This window comes from Ostrea edulis, chromosome 7 (genome assembly GCF_947568905.1).
Source record: "Ostrea edulis chromosome 7, xbOstEdul1.1, whole genome shotgun sequence".
Lineage (NCBI taxonomy): Eukaryota > Metazoa > Mollusca > Bivalvia > Ostreida > Ostreidae > Ostrea > Ostrea edulis.
Window position 1 is genome coordinate 76,202,404 of NC_079170.1, and position 21,020 is coordinate 76,223,423.

The 21,020-nt window shown below is 35.2% G+C and overlaps 1 protein-coding gene across 1 annotated transcript in view; it reads right to left on the minus strand.

Moving 5' to 3' along the window:
* The window catches only part of LOC125653136 (intraflagellar transport protein 122 homolog), a 34,879-nt gene that overhangs the window by 10,095 nt on the left and 3,764 nt on the right, over nt 1-21,020 (minus strand). Inside the window, exons 4-20 of the mRNA XM_056145359.1 lie at nt 19,534-19,667; nt 17,810-17,889; nt 17,062-17,137; nt 16,227-16,418; nt 14,802-14,940; nt 10,879-10,937; nt 8,963-9,106; nt 8,018-8,155; nt 7,291-7,455; nt 6,990-7,109; nt 5,571-5,689; nt 5,141-5,294; nt 4,366-4,527; nt 3,953-4,119; nt 3,355-3,526; nt 2,779-2,881; nt 2,535-2,675 (exon numbers count right to left, since the gene is read on the minus strand). Coding sequence (XP_056001334.1) covers nt 2,535-2,675; nt 2,779-2,881; nt 3,355-3,526; nt 3,953-4,119; nt 4,366-4,527; nt 5,141-5,294; nt 5,571-5,689; nt 6,990-7,109; nt 7,291-7,455; nt 8,018-8,155; nt 8,963-9,106; nt 10,879-10,937; nt 14,802-14,940; nt 16,227-16,418; nt 17,062-17,137; nt 17,810-17,889; nt 19,534-19,667 — 2,265 coding nt within the window. The remainder of the gene's footprint in view (nt 1-2,534; nt 2,676-2,778; nt 2,882-3,354; nt 3,527-3,952; nt 4,120-4,365; nt 4,528-5,140; nt 5,295-5,570; nt 5,690-6,989; nt 7,110-7,290; nt 7,456-8,017; nt 8,156-8,962; nt 9,107-10,878; nt 10,938-14,801; nt 14,941-16,226; nt 16,419-17,061; nt 17,138-17,809; nt 17,890-19,533; nt 19,668-21,020) is intronic.

The following is a 21,020-nucleotide window of genomic DNA, read 5'->3' on the forward strand; positions in this document are numbered from 1 at the left end:
CTTTCTGTATAAAGCAGAAATTAAAAAACATGATTAGAAATAATATCAAGTAAAGCTCTTGTCTAATTAACGATCAACACAGAATCATTCCACAATCACCACGGACGCTCCGAACCAGTGACTCACTGAATTTCACAGCCGTCAAAATACATCACAATCGCCGACACGTCATTTTGTTCCTGTTACGTAAAACAGGTGCATGATGGGAGATTAATACATTCCCAAACACCGTCTACAGCAGCTGACTGAATTTAACGACCTGTGAACTATTGTGACGTATTGAATTTGACAACCTGTGAACTATTGTGACGTATTGAACTCCGTCTACAGCAGCTGACTGAATTTGACGACCTGTGAACTATTGTGACATATATTAAACTCCGTCTACAGTAGCTGACTGAATTTAACGACCAGTGAACTAATGTGACGTATTGAATTTGACGACCTGTGAACTATTGTGACATATTAAACTCCGTCTACAGCAGCTGACTGAATTTAACGACCTGTGAACTATTGTGACGTATTGAATTTAACGACCTGTGAACTATTGTGACATATTGAATTTAACGACCTGTGAACTATTGTGACGTATTGAATTTAACGACCTGTGAACTATTGTGACATATTGAATTTAACGACCTGTGAACTATTGTGACGTATTGAATTTGACGACCTGTGAACTATTGTGACATATATTAAACTCCGTCTACAGCAGCTGACTGAATTTAACGACCAGTGAACTAATGTGACGTATTGAATTTGACGACCTGTGAACTATTGTGACATATTAAACTCCGTCTACAGCAGCTTACTGAATTTAACGACCTGTGAACTATTGTGACGTATTGAATTTAACGACCTGTGAACTATTGTGACATATTGAATTTAACGACCTGTGAACTATTGTGACGTATTGAATTTAACGACCTGTGAACTATTGTGACATATTGAATTTAACGACCTGTGAACTATTGTGACGTATTGAATTTGACGACCTGTGAACTATTGTGACATATATTAAACTCCGTCTACAGCAGCTGACTGAATTTAACGACCAGTGAACTAATGTGACGTATTGAATTTGACGACCTGTGAACTATTGTGACATATTAAACTCCGTCTACAGCAGCTGACTGAATTTAGCGACCTGTGAACTATTGTGACGTATTGAATTTAACGACCTGTGAACTATTGTGACGTATTGAATTTAACGACCTGTGAACTATTGTGACATATTGAATTTAACGACCTGTGAACTATTGTGACATATTGAATTTGACGACCTGTGAACTATTGTGACATATATTAAACTCCGTCTACAGCAGCTGACTGAATTTAACGACCAGTGAACTAATGTGACGTATTGAATTTGACGACCTGTGAACTATTGTGACATATTAAACTCCGTCTACAGCAGCTGACTGAATTTAGCGACCTGTGAACTATTGTGACGTATTGAATTTAACGACCTGTGAACTATTGTGACGTATTGAATTTAACGACCTGTGAACTATTGTGACATATTGAATTTAACGACCTGTGAACTATTGTGACGTATTGAATTTGACGACCTGTGAACTATTGTGACATATATTAAACTCTGTCTAAAGCAGCTGACTGAATTTAACGACCTGTGAACTATTGTGACATATTGAATTTAACGACCTGTGAACTATTGTGATGTATTGAATTTAACGACCTGAGAACTATTGTGACGTATTGAATTTAATGACCTGTGAACTATTGTGACGTATTGAACTCTGTCTACATCAGCTGACTGAATTTAACGACCTGTGAACTATTGTGACGTATTAAACTCCGTCTACAGCAGCTGACTGATTTTAACGACCTGTGAACTATTGTGACGTATTTTGTCAGCCTTCCAAGAGCAATCACAGTAAACCCGAAATGATTCTAAGTAGCTCTACAACATACAAAATATGTTAATATCATACAATTACAAACTTAAGAAATTGATACATGCACCCTTCAACAGTTCATGTTCACTTGGGTTAATTTTTTTGTTATAATATTATAAATCCCTCATCAACAACGTTCACAATTTCTACTGCAATCCGTTATTTTTAATGGTGGGTGAAAATTTCACCTAGGTGTGCCTCTTCAGCTTATTACTTCACTACCACTATCTAATGGGGAATATTCTTAATCCAATTAAAATCTGAATTTTTTTTTATACTCTGAAGCTCTAAGCTGAAAAAAAAAAGCAGCATAGAGAATCCGAGCGATGTGAAAAGATCTGATTTTAATTAGATTGGGGATGTTCTAATTGTCTATGCTAGCTAAATACTGAACACGTCCTTGATGATAGCCATTCAAACAAAACAAATATAAACCATGAATACAAACCCTCTTCTTCCTCTGAAATTAGTTAAATAAGCTTAAAGACAGTTCTGACCAAAAACAAAATACTGTAAGAATCAAATCAAAACTATTAAATTGCTTGAAATAATAATGGTGAAAAGTAGAAGGAAAAAAAAGCCTCTTGACTAGACGTCCTTGACAAGGTCACCCACCTCTAGCTATATCTAGACATTGCATGGAAAGTTTCCAGAAGTAGTACCCAGCATCGTTAAAGCGACTCTCAATAACAGCATTGTGGGTAAGCTGTTCCAGCACTTTTACAGCCTCCCCTTGCAGGCCAGCCTTGTGGAAAGCTGCAAATCAGTGTTATACATTTAATTCCTCTCACAAAGAAGTTTTTTGTTTAAGAGCGTTGTGAAATTATGAGACACCATGACTAAATGTTGAGTTACGCACCTTCCTGTGCATCGTCGAACTTGTCGTTCTCGGCGAGCCACTGAGCGTATGGAACATAGACTTCCTCTTTGTACTCCGTGTGTTTCTCTGCCAGTGTGAAAGCCTGTCGAAAAAAAAAATTCACGATAACAAGAAATTTACATATCAACAGCTGACACAGCATGCCGTTTTGTAAATCCTACTGTTGTGTATTCAAATGCTGTAATACTGTAGTAAATTAGCATTTACTATAGTGCATCTGTACTGCTTTTGGTGGGTCTCCAATTTCCATATTTTGTTTATTTTCTAAATCAGAGCAGGGTCAAAGTGAAAGTGAAAGTACATGGTTACATGTACGATAACACAAGGAACCTGTCCAGCAGTGATGTAAAAATGGGGAAAAAGACAAACATTATTCTACCAATAAATCCCTACTAGACTGCTTTAGCGATTATACAAATCACCATTTAATTCATCCATCGTTTTTACATCCACTGTCATACAAACTAACTTGATTCCTTTTAAAACATATAGGTTGAGGGGTCATTGCTTTCATTGAGAAATGAATACATTGAAAGAGATTGGAATCATTCTTACATCCTCCCAGTGTTTGGCCTCCACGTGCAGGTTGATGAGAGCTCTGATGTCCCCCATTTTGCTGTACACCTCAGCAGCGAATGGATACTGTTCCATCTTAGTCAGGTGCACGGCAGCTCGGCTCAAAGCCTCTCGGTCAGCCTTGTCCAGTTTACGGGCCAAATCAATCAACCTGTCATAACATCCAATCTCATTTAGGTACATTTCACACTTTGTTTTTAATATGGCTCCACACAAAAAAATAAAGGGCCTATAAAATGTTTTCATACAAATTCATACACAGTGGCTATTCATAAAAATCTCAGATAAAAATGTTAGTTATTATATGTTTTTACAGATACCGTACAGGTGGAATTTTTAGTGAGACAAAATTTTTGTGATTTTTCTATAAAAATGGGTATATATATTTAGTGAGAGCTAATTTTAGTGACTTTATTATTCCAGTAAAGGTTAACTGTTACCACCGATATGGAATAAATTGTTAGCGATATTCAATTTTAGCGATCTCATCACTCTCACTAATAATGCCAAAATTAAATCCTCGCTAAAACTTTTGCTTTTACGGTATTCTAATTTTGTAGCCATCACTAAGTCTCACATGTCAGCCCAGCCATGGTCTCCTATGATGTCGATTGCCTTGCAGAATTCGCCAGCTGAGATGTACATTTCCGCAGCGGCCTTGGGCTCATTGCTGCTCTTGGCCCAGTCAGCTTGTTTGGTGATCAGCATCTTCTTATCCAGTGGGTCTCCTGAACCGATGTACTCCTGTAAACAAAATAGGCCTCAGTCTTTTTACTCTGCTCTTTGAACAAGAAGTGAAAAAAACATGAGAATAACCGTAAATCTTTTTCTGCACTGCAATTTCATAAATTTTTAACGTATTTGTAACAACTTGACACAATCAAACATTCTGAGGACCATGAACATTAAGATAAAATGTGTGTGTTATACCTTGGCTTAATCAAACATTCTGAGGACCATGATCATTAAGATAAAATGTGTGTGTTATACCTTGGCATGATCAAACATTCTGAGGTCCGTGTACATGTTCATGGCCTTCTGTTCAGTTCCTGACTTTTTGAACAGTTTGGCCGCTTCATGGAATTTCGCCTGGTAGCTGTAGACATCACCCAGGAACACCATATTGTCATTCTCCCCTCTCTTCTTCCTCTCCTGAAATCATATTCAATGTTATCTATACATAATTCTGTATATCTCATGCTGTAGAACACTTTTATTTCACTAGACCTTATTGTCACATGGATACAATGATGTGTTTATTCAGGAGAGACAACTTTGAATTCATGAATCATTATTTAATGCTAAGTCTTTTATGTATAAGAGTTTATTTGTGAAAACTTAAATTTTTTGTGAATGCCTAGTTTGACAGGCAATAGGTTCTTCACATTCATCATTGAGAACACACATTAAGGAGGTTTGCTACACCAGAGAAATTTGATATGGATGAAAAGTAGGATATGTACAACAATATTTTCAAATTGAAAACTTTCAAATCTATTTTATTTACTCAGAAAATGCAGTTTTAGTAAAAAGCAATTTCAGAAAAATTAAAAACCTCTGCTGAACTCGATCACATGATCTACAGTTCAGCAGTCAATGTGCTAACCTACTGAGCTACTGAGCTAGGCAAGAATTTTTTTAATGAATAGACAAATATTGCCAATATTTATATTTTCATCGTTCTATGTTTTAAAAGGAAGTCAGCCATTATGCCGACGTAGAATACCTCCTTAACAGGACTCTATGGATTGAACAAGTTACGAACCTCTATGGAGTGAATGAGCTCCAGATAGCGAAGATCCTTGATTCTGATGAAGGCTTTCTTGGCAGTGTCAAAATCTAACCCCTCCAGAGCCTCGTGGGCCAGCACCTCCCAGTCCCCGTCTGTCACCCCCAGACAGGCTACTTTGTAGGCGTCCCTAACAAAGGTCAAGATCTAGAGTTTATACATACATAGATACATTTCCATAGTATCAATGATATTGTATGACTTAGTGGAGAATATACTGACTTGGTGGAGAATATACTAACTTGGTTGGTGGAGAATATACTGACTTGGTGGAGAATATACTAACTTGGTTGGTGGAGAATATACTGACTTGGTGGAGAATATACTGACTTGGTGAAGATACTGACTTGGTGGAGAAGAGAATGATAGATGGAGAAGCCCCAGAAGTGGCACTTATCGTACTTACCTGAAGAGCTTCTTTTCCAGGTACTGATACATAGAGGCGGACTGTGGGACGTCGACGGACGACATGGAGTAGACGTGGAGACAGAAAATCTTAGATCCACTGAAGCCCACCACAAAACCCTGTCGGAATCACAATGTGCATTTTACTGATGTGTTATTCACAGAGAAATGAAATTTAGACGGCCCTGGCTAAAAAAAGACTTAATCTGGCTTCTGGTGTACGTTGGTATACAACAGCCAGGTTATCGGAATAGTTTTATTTTCAATTCACGACCACATGGAATTATCATGACAGTGCATATAAAAAATAACAAGGATTGATAACAAAATAGTAACAACAAATCAAGGTAGATTAAACTTATACCCACCAAATATAAAGCACATTTAACAATTCTATGCATGTAGATTATCACACAAGAATGCTCTCTCTGAGAGAAAATGCAGAGATTAAGAAATGTTATGAAACATGCAGTCAGTTAATAATAGACAACTTATTGCATTTTCATAACTATTTATATGAGATGATTTGACAAGTCAGTGTCTTAAAAAGTCTTAGGTTCAACTACATTCATATTATACTACATGTATAAATATCCAGTATCTGAAATTTCATGAAGAACTTAAAAGTAACACTAATTTTTCCATCTTTTGACAATTCAAAAATACAATCTTCTATGCTTTCATTGCAACATGTGTACTACCAATATATAAGTTTCAGTGTTACAATATACATGTATATCAACGTTTCAGTAACAAGCATATCATTGTGCACCCCACCTACCATATTTTGATGACACAAAAATTCTCAACTCCCTCCATTAAGGAAAACGAAAAACCAAATACTTTTCAATGCGTGTCCAACTTTTCCAAAAATACTGCAATAACTGAGAACTCTTAACTAATAACTCAAACATTTTCAAACTAATTCTTACCTCCTATGTAAACCGACAAAAGACAACAGTATCATTATTGTAAGGGAATCTCACTTAGTCTCATGTACAAATACATTTGTTAAAACAGAAACAAAATGTGTTCACAAAACAGGAATTTCGTAAAATTTCGTATAGGTGGCCATGTTTTTTGTCTTTGAAGGCTGACCTTCAGACAACCTTGATCTAAATTGAGTTTTGACCTTGACTTTTAGATTTCCTAAACAATGAAGTCTGTAACTGGTACAAATCAAAAGTTATGGCTTAATAAGCCTTGACATTGGTGTGGGTCCTTTCACTTGAGCAAATATTAATTTTCTACCTGGCAAAGCTTAGAAGTTACGACAGAATTTTGGACAGACGAACAAATATAAACATGCAGACAGGCCAAAAAGACTGTACAAAATATGTTGTGCTCTTCCAAGCTTAAAAACGTATCTAATGGAGTCCACAAATAAGAGCTTAAATCAAATCTGAAAACTGATGCTTACCTGTAACTTTTGTTGGTGAACCGGAAAGTTGCTGGCCTTAATATTCAGTAGACCGTTACCAGAGAAACAAAGCATGTCTTCATAATGAGTATTCCAAGCTACACTGTTCGCGTTTGGTTCCTGTGGTAAAAACAACATATCCAATCATATTACTAAATACATTACCGGTTAAAGACAATTTTAAAACATCAAATTGTATTACTAATACAACATTATCGATTTTGAAAAACTCAAAAGGATTTTCTTATATTATGTTAACATCAAGTTATATTACAAAAATCAGCGATGCAGATTTAAATACCTGGAACAAGAGATCCTTGGTGTTAATGTCGTACACTAGACAAGTGTTGTGTTCATCCACCACCGCTAGTTTTGTCCGGGAGGCGCTGACGTCCAGACACCTTACGGACGTACTCTGCTTTAACAGCATGATGGGAAAGGCATTATCCACGAAAATCTTCATAATCTGATACCAAGAAAGTAAAGCAATCATTAATCGTTTCTCGGGATTATCTACATGTACTCAAAATAACATTTGTTTAATGATATCAAGATTTAGACTCAAAATAACATTTGTTTAATAATATCAAGATTTAAACTCAAAATAATATTTGTTTCATGGTATAGGTATTTTAGACCTGATATGCTGTCTACAAGAGCTCTAATCTACAATATCACAGCAATTTCAAAATTTCCCATTCAACATACGCAAAACGGAGTATAGACATGTTGACTTACTGACCCATTAGAATTTAAAAATCATACAAAATGTACGTAGAACACTTGACTATAGGTACAATATAAAATGTTAATCCAAACGCAGGAGAGTATCAGTGCAGGGGTAGCAATGCACCACAAAACACAGAAATTAGAATTGAATTAGTAGATATCCAGGTTGGCCCAAAGAAAAGGTGGTACAAGGATGACCTTGGGGAGGTGAAGGTCAAAGGTCATGCACCCACCTGACCATCCTTCAGGCCAACCAGGAGAGACTCGCTGCCTGGGGGGTGATTGGGCGTGACACGTACCTGCCCGTTCTTCAGGCCGACCAGGAGCCCCTCTCGACCTCCAGGTCCGCCGATGACCTTTATGTACCGAATCAGGGACTCCATCAGCCACTCTTTCTCTTTAATTCCTTGGAAGGAGAAGCACTGAAGTCGTTTGTCCTGTTAGATTGAAAGAAAAGAACTCATCTGATTAATGAAACCTGCCCAATAACTTGTTTAAATACAGTTGGTCTTTGGTATCTCGAACACAGTTGAACTTCTGTATCTCGAACCTCGATATCCCGAATACTTTGGATATGTTGAAGCGAGTTGGAAGTCTCTTTCTTGACGTATTTACACCTGAATATCTCGAACCCTTGGGTATCTTGAAACTTTTTCTTGGCACCATAGAGTTTGAGATAACCAGGTTTGACTGTGCTTACTATTCATCAATGATTATTTTCCTCGTTATAAGTTTTTGAAAATATAATTATGTATATACCAGTAATTAAAGTACAAACAAGAATGTAACATCGAAATTCTCAAATTCACAATTTCAAAATTATATTGTCATTGCTTTTCCCTTTTTAAAGGTAGCTCAGTACACCCTGAAATAGTTTCTCAAATCAGTACAAATTGATTTAATCATAAAAGATATGATGATATATAATAAGTACATATCATGCCAAAAAGGCAGAAAATATGCAAATTTGGATAAAAACATGATTTTCAAAAAAATTATTTCAACACATATGAACAAAAGACTCTGGGGGATTTGAACTCGAGATCTGCGGTTCACCAGCCCAATACTTTAACCAATGAGCTACAACAATAGACAATCAAATCTATCGATACAAATAATTTTATAAAACATTTAAATCGCCATCTTGTGATGTAGTGTCATATAGAATATAAGCTTTAGTGTAGTGAGCTACATGTACCTTAAGATAATTTCAAATTTAGCCGACACTCCAACTCAGTGCTCACCTGACAGAGAATGATGTTCTGGGAACAAACCACCAGCAGATTACAGTCAAATTTCTTGTTGATCTTCTCTTTAACTTTATAGTGCATGTCTGCAGCATCGTCAGAATACAACTCATAGATGACTATTTTGTCTGGAAGTTGTACCTAAATGAATAACACAACTTATGCATTCTTTACCAAAACAACAATTTTCCTACCACCTACTTACGACCCAAAGGAGAACAACTGTGGATCCCAAGAGGGAAACAAAATTAATGATATTTGAATTAAGAAAAAATTTCATTTTTAAAAATACATGAGGGTATGAACTGTGACACTTCATGTCCAAATATTTATTGACAAGTATCCTGGTGTGAAGTGTTGCAGTTATTTATTGACAGGTATCCTGGTGTGAAGTGTTGCAGTTATTTATTGACAGGTATCCTGGTATGAAGTGTTGCAGTTATTTATTGACAGGTATCCTGGTGTGAAGTGTTGCAGTTATTTATTGACAGGTATCCTGGTGTGAAGTGTTGCAGTTTATACCCGTATGTATTTTCAACAAGAGGCCCACGGGCCACATCGCTCACCTTGGCCCATATCTGAAGACTTTCCATATATATTTGCATGTAAAACCTTAGTCCCTATTATGGCCCCAACCTACCCCTGGAAGGCCATGATTTTTGCAAACTTGAATCTAGACTATGTCCGAAAGCTTTTATGTAAATGTCAACTTCTTTGGCCCAATGTTCTTAAGGTAGTACTCTACATCGTCATAATGGCTGACTTCCTTTAAAAACATGGATGAAAAAATCGAGATCAGCAATATTTATCTTCTCCTTTTCCATTTAAATACCTAGCCGAGTAGCTCAGTAGGTTTAAATACCGACTGTTGAACTGTAGGTCGCAGGTTCGAGTCCAGCAGGGGTTTTAAATTTTTTTCAGATTACCTTCTACTAAAACTGTATTTTTTGACAAAATAAAGTAAATTTGAAATTTTTTAACTTCAAAATATTGTTGTACATATCCTCCACTTTTCATCTACATCAAATTTCTCTGGTGTAGCATACCTCCTTAAGAAGATTTTTTGAGATTTTCCCAATATATTTGTATGTAAAACTTTGATCCCCCTTGTGGCCCCATGGTACACCCAGGGGCCATGATTTGAACAAACTTAAATCTGCACTATGTCAGAAGCTTTCATGTAAATATCAGCTTTTCTGGCTCAGTGGTTCTTGAGAAGAAGATTTTTAAAGATTTTTCCTATATATTTGTATGTAAAACTTTGATCCCCTATTGTGACCCCATCCTACCCCGGGGGCCATGATTTGATTAAACTTAAATTTGCACTATGTTAGGAAGCTTTCATGTAAATATCAGCTTTTCTGGCCCAATGGTTCTTGACAAGAAGATTTTTAAAGATTTTTCCTATATATTTGTATGTAAAACTTTGATCCCCTATTGTGACCCCATCCTACCCTGGGGGCCATGATTTGATTAAACTTAAATTTGCACTATGTTAGGAAGCTTTCATGTAAATATCAGCTTTTCTGGCCCAATGGTTCTTGAGAAGAAGATTTTTAAAGATTTTCCCTATATATTTGTATGTAAAACTTTGATCCCCTACTGTGGCCGCATCCTACCCCGGGGGCCATGGATTCACCGCTAGTCTGTGTCGGTAGATGGCTATTTATTGTACAGATTGTTACAGTATAACCTGGATTCACCGCTAGTCTGTGTCGGTAGATGGCTATTTATAGTACAGATTGTTTCACAGACTGTTACAGTATAACCTGGATTCACCGCTAGTCTGTGTCGGTAGATGGCTATTTATAGTACAGATTGTTTCACGGACTGTTACAGTATAACCTGGACTCACCGATAGTCTGTAGATGACTATTTATAGTACGGAATGTTACAGTATAACCTGGACTCACCGCTAGTCTGTGACGGTAGATGGCTATTTTCTTCACTAAATCTCTGCATTTGATCCTCACTGAAATTTGGATTTAATGTATCATTATCTGGTATCAGCAAATTTCACATAGATCTAAACATTTTAAAAACTATTGCTTATATGTATGATATCAATATCATTATCATTTGCTTTTTAATGTAATATCTGATCTGCAAAGGCACTTCTCAATTCAGTCCATTAATTATCGCTACATACATACACTCTGTACTACGCTAAAAATATCTTTCTGTCATCTCAAACCAGAAATTGTTACAGTAACTTTCAGAGTCCAATCGAAAGTACTTTTTATGCTAATCAAGGGCTTAACTCAACTTCCAAACAATGACAGTCACATTTTCAAGCAGTGCTTACTAGACAATGCGTATTTTGACAAAGAGTGTATTCACAACATACTGATAATACAAAAACATTAATCAAAAGCTGATGATTCTAAAATATGATGTCATAAACACATTTTTTTCATGAGAAAATATAAAGTGCACAATTTGTACCCTATACCTCTCAGGAATCACGGAGTGACTTTGGGAACTCATTTTTGCTTCTAAAATATGTAGAGTGGATCAAAATAAATCTTAACAAATATTGCTCAATAGTTGTTTTTTGTTTTGTTATTTTTTTTTGTTAGGTTGTGTTATTACTGTTATTCATTAATTCAGGGTTTTTTTTAATTAAAATCATGCACTGTCAAATAATATTTCCTACAGAAAACAATGAGAGGCCAAAAAACCACTCCATTCACAATAATACCAAATAACAAGGAAACATGCAACATTGGCTGCAAATTTTTCAAAGTGACAGTCAAAGCTGCATCATACAAGAATTGTAATTTAAATAAATATGCATGTATTTCACATCTCAACAATTTCTGAGGGGCCAAATTGTGTTTGTCTTATACAAAGTTCTTTATGAAAAACATCAACTTGTACACAACAATAAAATTCCACATCCATAATATAAGAAAACATGCAAAAGAAAAAGATTTTTTATAGAACAACCCCCTTCCGACCAAACTATAAACAAATAAAACAAAAATAAGAGTGAGAACTGCAAAACCAGAAGCAGATTCTCCAAATTTTATCATTTTTTTTTAAAAACAGAGATGCAATTGTCATGAAATTTAAGAATAAAATGTGTTTGTGAAACATGTCCCCAGTGGCAAAAAAGAAAAACTCCAAGGTCATGGTCCCAAGGTCATGGTCACAAGGTCAAAAACTATGGTGCTAAACGAAAGGTCTTAAATTGTCATAAAAAATGCACAAAAAGTCATACAGTTATGATTATACGAATGCTCTATTACTCAACAATAAAAAATTTTGGGCAAGGTTAAAGTATTAATTCTGGGTCAAACTCAAAGGTCAAGGTCACAAGACTAAAAATAATCTTATCAGATGAAAGGTCATGTCATAAGGAATTTACATACAAAATATGAAATCCCTACCTTAGATAGTTCAGGAGATATTTCCTAGGTTATCTTTTCTTAAATGCAGGTCAAATACACAATGTTAAAATCTTCATTAAAAAGTTATGTGCAAGGTAAAACTTTCAGTTAAAGTTTTGAAAGTTGGATCAAACTCCATGGTGAAGGTCACAAGATCAAACATGGCATCACATGAAATTTCTTGAATTCTTGCCAAAAGGAATCTATACACAAAATATGAAAACCCTCCCTAGAATTGAATCCACACAACTCAAAAACCTGTTACTCTTGAAAAGAAATTGTTTTTAATTAATGTCCTGTATATTCCCATATAGAACTTTGATTTCCTTTGTGGCCTCAACCTACCCCTAGTGCCCTTAAATTAAAACAAAACTGATTATGCACTCACTACCTGAAGATACATGCATATCAATGTGACTAATCATGAACCGGCTGTTCTTGAAAAGATTTTAAAGGATGTTTCCCTATATATTCTTAAAAATAACTTTGATCCCCTATTGTGGCCACCCTTCAACCAGGGGTCAGGATTTGAACAAACCTGATTTTTAAATTTTTTTAAAAAATCTTAAAGCTATACATGTCAGGAAACTTTCATGTAAATTTCAACTCTTTGGTCCAGTGGTTCTTGAGAAGAAGAGTTTTAAATGTTTGCCTTTTATTTTTATCTCCCCTTTGAAGAGGACGTGGCCTTCATTTGAAAAAAAAACTTGCATCCTGCATGTTCATCTAAGAATGATTTGTACCAAGTTTGATTGAAATTGGCACAGTGGTTCTGGAGAAGATGAAAATGTGAAAAGTTAACAATAATGGACAAATTTTAAGCAGAAAAGCCCACCTTCGACTCAGGTGAGCTAAAAAGGATGTTGGATGTATGAAACATAGGGAATACTCATCTATGTAACAAAGAAATACAATATCATTGTGTTTTTACACCAATTCATTGAGAACATTTTAACTGAATGATATAAAGACTGACTACATGTACATTTCTTGCTTGACCTAACTAGGAGTGTGTGTTTCTGAACTAACAAGTTATTGAAATTTCAAATCATGCGCGATGAAAACTGAGGTGTTCTTCAAATTGGAGACAAACAAAATTATCTAAAAACACACATCCCCTGTACAAAAACTACAATATATATACTTTAAATTAGTTTAAAAGTACAATTCCACTGAATTTACATGTACTACAAAGATGTCCTACTCTAACCAATATAATTTACTAATATACTGTATAAATACAAAACCAAATACACATAACTACTGACAAAATTCAACTGTGTTGTCATCAACAGTCAAGAGAAAGACAATGACTAAGAGTTAGTGAGAGAGCTGCCAGTCAGCCAATGAAAATAAAGCTCTATCTGACTGTACACCAATCAGATGTGAGATGTCTCACCACAATAACTGTCTTGATATAGCGAAAACGTGCGAGTTTTGTCAACTAAATTGAAAGGAAAATCAGCAATAAAAATGTTCAAATAATTCTAACAGCTTTAACTTGCAGATAGTAAATAATACATTAGAGTGAAAACAAAGACTGAAAGAGTCTTTCAAATTTTATGCATTATAACTACTGGCATTCCCCCCAAAAAACTTTATATTATGACATATAAACAATTCTTTGTTTGATTTCCCTCATATTAAATAACAGTATGGTATTGGTCTTCAAAATAGAAATCCGTTATTATTAAAATGGAGGTACGTAAAACTTTACAGTTCCAGTTTTACATCATAACTACACAATTTAATATTTTGATGTTGTGAAGATAAGACTATTGCAAATATTTCACACTTTCCCATGTAACCCTGACCTTGTGTAGCAGACCTAAGGTCAGAGTCATGACACACAAACTGGACACAAATCATAAAACTTTTTCTCCAAGTGTCCTTGACATTAGGGTATATGAAGAATCCAGACACACCATTATGTCATGTCTGTGAATCTAGTGTCGCTTTTTCACAAACATAAACCTCAACTTATCTCTCAGACTTGACCTTTTTTGACATTGACTTTGTCTGACATTGACCTCATCTGACAATGACCTTGTCTGACATTGACCTTGTCTGACAATGACCTTGTCTGATATTGACCTTGTCTGACATTGACCTTGTCTGACAATGATCTTGTCCGAATGTCAGTTCCAACCTTTGAACATAACAATCTTTGTGTCACGTATGAAGATCTAAATATTGCTTTGATACAAAGTTAAGAACCAAACATGATTTTAAAGACAGTCAGATGGACAGACATCTATCATAAAATCTTTTGTTTAAATCTATGTACAAGTAAAGCACCTTATTAACACGTCCATGAATTCTGTTTCTGTAAATAAATTCAGCTTCCTTCATCTAGCACACACATACTCTAAACAGCACACAGCAGAACTTAAAATCAAACTAAGTACGCAGAGCCCGCAGTAAAATCTCCCAGAATGCCCTACCTTTCTGGTCAGTGATAAGATGCTGGATAATCACGTCTGTCATATTGTCTCTGTAGGCGTAGCGGTCTTTGTACAAACCATGGACGGTGCTGAAAATCAGCTGGTAATACGCAATGGTCCCGTCTTGACACCCCACAGCCTGCAGAACAGAACACCAGATTTGAGTTGCCTTGCATTCTCATACGTTATAAGATATACTTACCGTAACTCCACACTTTTGTGACATCACAAGACTTTGCAAAGTCAATGATTTAATAAGATTTATGCATGACAGGAACATAAATTTTGTTAGAGCCATTTTCAATAGTTATTGTAAAAAATCTTGTTAACCATAAAATATTTCATAAGTCTAAGTTATATATAAATAATTAATTATATGTTTCAAAATATTAAATCCAAGGAAAAAACTCTGTTTTCATTACATTATTTATCAAATTCATTATGCGATAGATTTCCTTTATTTTTCACAAACATTTTCAGATTGTATATTTTTTTAAGAAACAATTTCATGAAACTGTTATGAATACTATTATATCGTTTTAACCAGTTTTTGTGAAATTCTGATAATGCTGTTAAAGGAAAATTGCAATTTTCTGATGTTGATAACAGGTATATGTGTGCTAATAATTTTTTTTATTAATACCGCAACATTCATCACTTTGATTTGTTACTAAGCTATATTACTTGAAGAATCAACAATCAGATATAAGATTGAACCAATACTTCTAGAGGGGTGGAATTACCTTAATATTAATGCAGCTAAAAATTGCTGATTCAAACTTTTCAAATGATTCTATATTTTGAAAACAATCATTATCAAGAACATAATTGCCAGAAAATGCATTTGTCAGCACACATTATATAAGATTATAACAATACTATGAACTTGTCTATTAGGCTCTGAAGCAATTCATCATAAAACAAATAAAGGCAGAAAAAAACTATAGCACAGTTCATGAATACAGTGTTTATGGAATTTTTTTAAAGTTTTATTATTCTGCACAGTAACTTGAGTGAATTCAGAGTTACTTCCCCAAGTCTTACACAGATCCTCAGAAAAAATCATTTTTAAGATATCATATTCAGAATAAACTGATTCTACTATATGAACATATCAGTCATTTTTATAGCATTTCACATTGCATACATAGTTTTTAAGAATTGTTGCAGCGTATATATATATATATATATATATATATATATATATATATATATGTGTGTGTGTGTGTGTGAGTGTGTAAAAAGATATAGATGGCAGGTAGTGTTATCTGATATTCAGAGTTATTTCCCTTTGGTTTTACACAGATCCTCAGATAAATATCATATTCAGAGCAAAGTGATTATGCTTCATGAATACATCAGTCATTTTCGTAGTATTTCACATTGCATACAGTTTTTAAGAATCATTACGTCAGTGTTACTTACCACATAGTTGGAGTCTGGCTTGACTGCTGCAGACCAGGTCCAAGAGGTCTGGTCTCCAATGACCCCAAGTTTGACCCCTTCCTTGGTGTGAAGACAGCACTGTTTGTTGGATCCGCCTACTACGACATACTCTCCCCGGGAGAACCAGCTGACATAATTTGGATCATAGCCAAGATTTCTGTCTTTTCCGATCTACAAATGACATGCATCACCACATTACCAGGTCTTCGTGTAACCTCTAAACACATACTTTGTATAAAAGTACACACTGTATTATAGAGCAACTCTTGATTCTTTATGGTCAGTTAAATTGTGTTTTCTGTCCACACTTGGACACAACAGAGACAACGAAATTTATTCAACGTAGACTAGACAACATTCATAATTACTGTGTAATTCAGAAAGAAAATGCACTTTTGAAAATACATGAGGGTATGAATTGTGTCGCTTCACGTCGGCACATTTCATGAAGAGTTGGCATTTCATGAAAAAGTAGGCTGGCATGAAGCATTGCCGTTCACACCCTCATGTATTCATTTTCAAATAATGAGATTTCTTTTTGACATTTACATTCTACTTTTATTTCTGAGATGAACTAATATTATCAATATTCATATGTACACTGTTGACAACTGTAGCACATTCATTGTAAAATGGCTAGCATTACAATTTGTAAAATACATGTACTACATGCTGAAAAGCATAGTGTCCAATCTAATGTACAATAACAAAAAAATTGCAGACTGCAAACAAGAAAAAAAACACCTGAATAAATCTTTTTAAAATCCCAATTTGACAATTCAACCCCCCAAAAAATGTCAATTTCATAGCTTACCTGTTTCCCTGACAACTGATAGAAAGATAACCTCTGACCCCAGTCAGCCACAGCAAGGATATCATAGGATTCCTCTCTGCAAATTGTACGCACATGGTATAAATCTCAACTCTCCTGCGTATAGGTATAGTTTGTGTATGAAATGTGCAAAAATATTAAAAATGTACCATTTTAACTTACCAGCTCAAACCCTCCAAACATGAAAATATTTGTGTTCTATCAAGCAATGTGCACAAAATGTGTCTGTGTAAAAACTAAGCCCCTCACCAGACCTCAAAACAATCATCCCACCCGCAGATCAAAGAAGCCTGGCATTCTGCCACTTACTTTCTGATCTTTATAAAAACATTTTCTGTTGGTCTAAAACAACAGAATGGTATTGGTATACATCCAATATACATAATGTGTAAAGTTCACCAATGGGAATTCCCATATCTGGATTAAATGTTAACTAAATCAATCATCAATTGTCTAGAATTCCCATATCTGGATTTAATATTAACTAAACCAATCATCAATTGTCTAGAATTCCCATATCTGGATTTAATATTAACTAAACCAATCATCAATTGTCTAGAATTCCCATATCTGGATATAATATTAACTAAATCAATCATTCATTGTCTAGAATCCTCACACCGGTGGTGGTAAATGGCCCTAATCCTTGCTGTAAGTCTTAAGTTTTACATTCAAAGACTAATTAGCATATTGAGCCACTTTAAAACTAAAGGATGTCGTGAAAACTCACCTGCTAGGGTTCCACTGCAAGGACCAGATGGGTGAGGTGGTTGCATTAGGCCTCTCTATTTTTACTTTCTCTTCTCCACCCTGCATTAGAAAAAAACTATATCAGTTGAACTTCAGTATGAAAGGTGAAGATAACGAACAGTGATCAATCTTATAACTCCTATAGGCAATACAAAATAGATAGTTAGGCAAACTGGAAATCTAGAACACTAATATCTCGGATAACAGGATATGTTCAAATGATTCATAAGTCCCAACCACTTATTCCTTAAGTATTTTACCCTCGATATCTCAAATCCTCGGATATCTCGTTTTTTCCCAGTCCCATTGAGTTTGAGATAACAAGGTTTGACTATAGTGAATATATCAAAATTATGCATGCCTCAATATTATCGCAATTCACCTTTGAATTAGAACGCTTTACCCGATATAGCTTTGCGTTGTGTGACGACACAATTGAATGAGACGATTGAACAATTTGAATGACATGTTTGATGTAATACAACAAGAGTTTTCATTGGCCGATTACAGCCCGCCCACTTTCTCGAGCGGATTCAGTGTAGCTGGAGCTCTCTGAAAATATCCACCTCTTATAAAAACCTTCGATTTACGGGTCACAAAAAGCTGCGGACGGTTGAGGCCTGAAATCGGTGTATTCTTGTGTTGCTGTCTCATAAACTCAATATAAAAAAATCTTTAACATATTTTCCTACTATATACTTGCGTCAAAACATACCTTCAAATATTCATTAAAGCCACACACCACCCGAAAACTCGCAGCTTCAAATGATTTCGTTTGTTGACGTAGCCATGTTAGGTAGCCGGTCAATTCGAACTCTTGTTATTGGTATCTTATTCATAAAATCGGTTGTAAGTTATGTATTCACTCTTCATTTACTATCAACACGAATAATTAATAGAATTTAAAACATTTTTGAACCAGTTTTTGTAAAGGTAAAATAAGCTCTAGATGAACGAAAATGCTACATAAGCCCATTAGATGGAGATCGGCCGGCGCGGCCGCTCGTGACTAATGAAAGCCGCACTGCCGTGAGTTTAGCTATTTGAATAATTATCATTTAATAGGACTGGGGTGGTATATTATTTAAACAATTTAGCTAAAATATTTGTGGGGTATTAGTACACATCTAGACGCTATTGTGCCAATATGGAAATGAACCGGGATTCGAATTGACTGGCTACCTAACATGGCTACGTCTACGAACGAAATCATCAAAAGCTGTGATCGAGTTTTTGGGTCGTATGGGGCTTTAATAAATATTTGAAGGTATGTTCGGACACAAGTATAGTAGGAAAATATGTTAGGATTTTTTTTATATTAAATTTATGAGACAACAACACAAGAATACAACCTTTTCTCTTTCTCCCTTTGAAGTTTTTTTTCCATCTAGCATCTGGCCATCATGTTTTCAAATGCTGACTACTCCCGTATAAGGGAATTTGGGCGGACTTATACATATGGACCAATGAGAGTTTCTGTTGCATTTTGCAATTGTATTACAAACAGATTCAATTGTGTCGTCACACAACGCAATAGTATATCGGCCAAAGCGCTCTAATTCAAAGGTGAATTGCGATAAATTTAGAGAGTATGCATCAATATTAAATTTAGAGAGTTGTACAATACACTGTAGGTTGTTTCTCCAAGTACAGTGTATAAGTACATGCTGTATATTCGTGTACTATGAATCACTGTAATCTGACCTTATTTCTGATGCTGACCAGTCCATTGTACAGTCCCAGGGCTAGGTACTGTCCATCGTTTGTCCAGCTGCAGCAGGTGATTCTGCTATTGACCTTGTGTTTGGACACATTCTTCTGTTCTGGGGACCACAGTCCTACAGTAGAAAAAAAATACAGGTTATATTACTGAACAGATAATTCACTATACAGATAATTCACTGTACTGATAATTCACTGTACTGATAGTTCACTGTACTGATAATTCACTGTACTGATAATTCACTGTACAGATAATTCACTGTACTGATAATTCACTGTACAGATAATTCACTGTACTGATAATTCACTGTACAGATAATTCACTATACTGATAATTCACTGTACAGATAATTCACTATACTGATAATTCACTGTACAAATAATTCACTATACTGATAATTCACTACTGATAGTTCACTGTACTGATAATTCACTGAATAGATAATTACAGTACAGATAATTCATTGTACTGGTAATTCACTGTACAGATAATTCACTGTACTGATAATTCACTGTATATAAGCAGACCATTATACAACACATATACACTAGTACAATATACATATAACTCATTCTTGGTCATGTGCTGAGTAATTCCCTTCTCAATTTCAACCAAAGAAAATGTTCAGTAAACAGGGCTTTTTAAGATTTACATGACCATTCACATCTTAATCTGTATCACAGATATTCTCCAAATATATTTACCAAGATCAAACTCATCAAGAGTGAAGTTTGATTACTAAAACCAATTTTTAAAATTTTCTGATACAAGTTTACTTAGTATTTATACTTATTTCTTCTATACTTGTTAGGAATTTGTATTGTTAAGATGAAGCAATGAAAAGTGTATACTAGTGAGAGGTAACAAGTTGCGGCCATTTTATCTTGATTGGGGGTGTGGGAGTAGGGGGGAGGGGGGGCTTAAATCTTAATAACTACTTCAATTATCAACTGTCACTAAGGCTAAGCTGAATCAGACAGGCTGTAAAAGTAAATGTGTTACTGGAGACAGTCAGACGCGGTGACCCCGTATAATACCGGGGCCCCTCCAAATAGGCAGGAGGATACAATTATTCAAATCATGAGCTCAAATGTGAAAAACAAAACTACACTGGATAAAAAATATAACTGAACAAATGCAAATCCATCTCGAAATTTGAACAGCAAAGAAAAAATAATTCTTGTCACCTTTACTGGTATATATATCATTATACCTGATGCTGTCGCCTGTTTAGTCTCATGCTCTGCAATGGCTTTTAAAGATATGGCACATAAATACACATAAATTTCCTGTCAAATTTATTTTCAAAATAGATGCTTTTTTTTCATGATGCAGAAGAATAGTAGCGAGGCCAAAATAATGCTGATCAATGCACTAGTTGCACACTTCTATAGGGGGCGGGAGTGTTTCATTACTCTGATAAACTGAAAACATTTGCTGTACCAATATGTATCCGAATCGATTCACT